Source organism: Pogona vitticeps, chromosome 4 (assembly GCF_051106095.1).
Source record: "Pogona vitticeps strain Pit_001003342236 chromosome 4, PviZW2.1, whole genome shotgun sequence".
Lineage (NCBI taxonomy): Eukaryota > Metazoa > Chordata > Lepidosauria > Squamata > Agamidae > Pogona > Pogona vitticeps.
Window position 1 is genome coordinate 130,919,941 of NC_135786.1, and position 3,667 is coordinate 130,923,607.

Here is a 3,667-nt window from a genome sequence, read left to right on the forward strand (position 1 = left end):
CTTTGAAATACATAATTTTTCCTTTTTAAATCTCCCTATTCTGAAAACTGGCAGCAACTTTAAATTAAATCTTCACTTTTCATTTTGAAAATATATAAATGTAAAATTCAATGCCTCAAAATACATGCAGAATTCTTTTTTTGTGTGGGAGTGACGTGCATGTGGTGTTTTTGTATTTTTTTAAGGCTGAAAAGCACAGGGCTCATCATGTGCAAAGTGTGTTTACTGTATGAAGGAAACACTGCCCCATCTGTCTGGAAACTAGAAATTTCCCAGAAACTGACACCTTACACTTCACCGGCACTCTTCCCAGCCCCTATTTGCCAGCGTGAAACAGGATTAGCTCAGAAGTGTATGAGAGCCAGCTTGACAGGAAATCACATTATGGATGGCAGAGGCTGTTTGGATTTTCTGTGCAGCAGTGTTTTAGATACCAGCAGATACCTTGTTCTACCTAGGTCTCAGCCTGGCTTTCAGACAGCAGTTTCAGAGCAGTAATCAAGAATTGGAAAAACTGAATCAATGTCTTCTTCCTTTCCCTGGCACTGGCATGGCCATTTGTGCTTCACAAACGAGAACAAATCCAGGAACTTTCCACCTTCCGGTATTTAGAAACTTTGAGAGCTTTGCTACATAATTGTGTTGCAACCACATGCTTCTGCAGAGTGAGTTCCTCCAAGCATTGGGAAATGAACAGATGAAAGGAGCAGCCCAAAACCTGGTCATAATTATTTCTGAAGTGTGTTCCTGGTGAAAAAAATTATATTGAGATTTGAAAGAGAAACTCATAGCTGGATAAATAAAAACCAAGCAGGCGATTTCAAGAAAGAACGAGCCAGTTTGTATGAGGAACTGTGATTCATGAAAAGATTTTTTTTTTTTTAAAAAAAAAAAACTGGAATATTGTGGAAGCAGAAGGAATAGAGCTGTATCTGTGGCAGAAACTGATCGTGAATTACAAAGCAATTAGTGGGTGAGTTCTGTTGCTTAATTGCAATTTTGTCTTTCCTTCCACCAGAGAGCCATTCCAGAAACAGGTGTAGTAGAATCCTAGGCACATTTTCTCAAAATTCAGTCTCCTGCTGTGTCTAATGACTGTTTACTTCCAAAATTGGTCAAAGGACAGCTGTCTAAATTCGGCATAGAAAATGCTAGGAACGTTTAATCTGTAACAACCTTTCATGTCTCTTTCTCTCTGTGGAATAATAGTTGCAGTTTCAGGAAAAAGATGACTACAAGCATCCCACCAGTGACAGAGTTTCTTCCTGTCTAAAGGCTGCAGTATGCACAATTATTAATCAACAGTCATATCACTAATGACCGTTGTATAGCATTTATGCTTCCAACCGACTTGTCAGGAATGTTTCATTCCTAGCGCTCCTAGTGCTACCAAGCAAAAGACAGTGTGCCCTTATTCCCTGTCTCTCTTATTTTCCTGTATGCTCTAGCAATTGTTGAATTAATTCTAAAGAATTCAGCTGCACTTCATAAAAGCTTATGTCAAAGAAAACTTTCTAGTTTTGAAGGAGCAACAGGATTCTTTGTTGTTTTGATGCTCATGGAATGTTGCTGACTACCTGTGAGAATCCATCATATCCTGTAGCTTGAAGGTAGACGTGCACACTACAGCAAACAGTGATGTGGCTTTGTTCTTTTTCAGATTTTGCATCATGTGGAGAACAGAGACTTTTGTTCTCTTCTTTCTACTGTGTCTAAAGAACCTCATGAAAGCAAATGGCTCCTGCTACTTAGAACGGTCCCAAAGTCACTGTGTTTGTTCAGTGAAAGATCGAGAACAGACAGAGATCCAGACCTTCCTGACATGCACAATAGCCACCATATATGAGCTTCGAGGAGGAAACCTCACACCTTTCGGGAATTTTTCTGGAGTTGAGCCACATCCACAAATAATTGAAATCTTGGAAAACCTGCCAGTACAAAAGCTCATCTTCACAGATGTCATTGTGCCAGAAATTCTCTTGCCAGGAGCCTTGGCTTTTGTTTCCCACACTCCTCTGGTTTCAGCACTTGAATTTGTAAACTGCACCTTCCTTAGAGCTGCCCATTGGCATACCAGAAACATACTCTGGCTAAAGATTTCTTCTTTGCGCTTCCACAGAGTGATTGCTGACCCCCTGGATGACAGATTTGACATCTCAAGCTGGAGAAGCTGGCTTGAGAATTTAGAAAATCTCACCATTTCAGAGTCGCAAGTCACATCTATCCCGTGCAAAATTGGTGTGGTGTTCACAGCATTGCGTTTCCTCGACATTTCAGGAAATCGTTTCCAGGACGAGAGCCTAAGCTCATCATTTTGTGAAGGTGCTTTCCCTCAGCTCCAGATATTAAAACTGAACCGCAACAATCTGACTTCTTATGAGACTGTGTGCCGGACTCTTAGTCATCTCCGTACGCTCGCTCATTTAGACCTAAGTCAGAATAGCTTTCCGCCTAACCTGCTCTCTTCCCCTTGCACATGGCCACAGTCACTTCGTATTTTTAATTTGTCCAACACAGGATTACAGTACATGGACAGATCTCTGCCCCCAAACATTGAAATATTAGATCTCAGTGCTAACAGCATTTTGACTCTCGACCTCTCGACCCCTGGCTTGAAAGAACTCTACCTGTCCAAAAACAGGCTGCAGACGGTCCCGCCAGTCGAGGGGCTTCCTAGTTTAGAAATTCTCACTTTGGATCAAAACCAGATCCCTCGGCTTCATAGTAAGGGCCTACTGCTTCTGAAAAACCTACGTAGCTTAAAAGCAGGCCTCAATCTCTATAATTGTTCTTGTCGCCGGTATATCCAAGAAATCCAGGATTTGGCAACTCAGAGGACAGACTGGCTCCAAGATTGGCCTCATAACTATATTTGCAGGTCCCCTCCTCAGTATCAGAACTACCTCCTAGATGAAGTGCCTCTTCCATCCCTGCAGTGCAACAAGGCTCTGGTCAGTCACGGGTCGGTGGTGAGTTTGCTGATATGCCTTCACCTGGTGCTTCGTTGGCTTCCAGTGTAGCCCTTTTCAAACATTACTTTGAAACAGCGCTAATCCTAGGCTCACTGCCTGACATGGAGACACCAGTGTTTTGTAGTATAAATCAGGAAAACAGAATTGAGGGGATGATTTGAACCTTTTTAAGAGAAGGATGTGACTGCAGAACTTGTAAAAAGAAAATGGTTATACAGTATTAGAAGATGCTATGCTGTTATGGTTATAATTGTTGTGTGCATGTACTTTCTCCTGAAAAAGCAAGAACTTTATTTTTAAAAGAAAAATAAAAGTTTTATGCATCTATGATTATCCAAAATGCCTTCAGCATATATTTGTGGTTTAAAAAAAAAAACCCTCTGGCTATAGTCCATTAAAGTTCATGCCATAATAAATGTGTTAGTCTTAAAGTGGCCGTAGGATTCTTCATTGCTTTTGCTGCAACAGCCTAACACCACAGGCACTTCAGAATGTTTTCCAGTGCTAAATGTTCCAGGCATTTCATGTTCTTAACAGAGTGCTTCCTCACCATTATAATTGGAGAGCGTATCTTTGATCCTTGGCTGTTTATGTTTAAGAATAAATAAATCATGACACTCAGTAACACTGCATTCACGAAAAATATAAATGTATTCGCTTCAGAATAGCTTTGGGACTAGAAAAAGGAAACAATT

The 3,667-nt window shown here is 40.8% G+C and overlaps 1 protein-coding gene across 1 annotated transcript; it reads left to right on the forward strand.

The window, feature by feature from the left end:
• The first annotated feature begins 302 nt into the window (after positions 1-302).
• On the forward strand, positions 303-3,312 carry CD14 (CD14 molecule). The gene is made up of 2 exons (XM_020799419.3): positions 303-973; positions 1,661-3,312. Exon 2 carries the CDS (start codon positions 1,671-1,673, stop codon positions 3,018-3,020), a length of 1,350 nt encoding a protein of 449 aa, XP_020655078.3. The 5' UTR covers positions 303-973; positions 1,661-1,670; the 3' UTR covers positions 3,021-3,312.
• Positions 3,313-3,667: the final 355 nt, after the last annotated feature.

Coding starts and splice junctions, on each gene's coding strand:
- CD14 (XM_020799419.3), top strand. CDS start 1,671: ATGTGGAGAACAGAGACTTTTGTTCTCTTCTTTCTACTGTGTCTAAAG.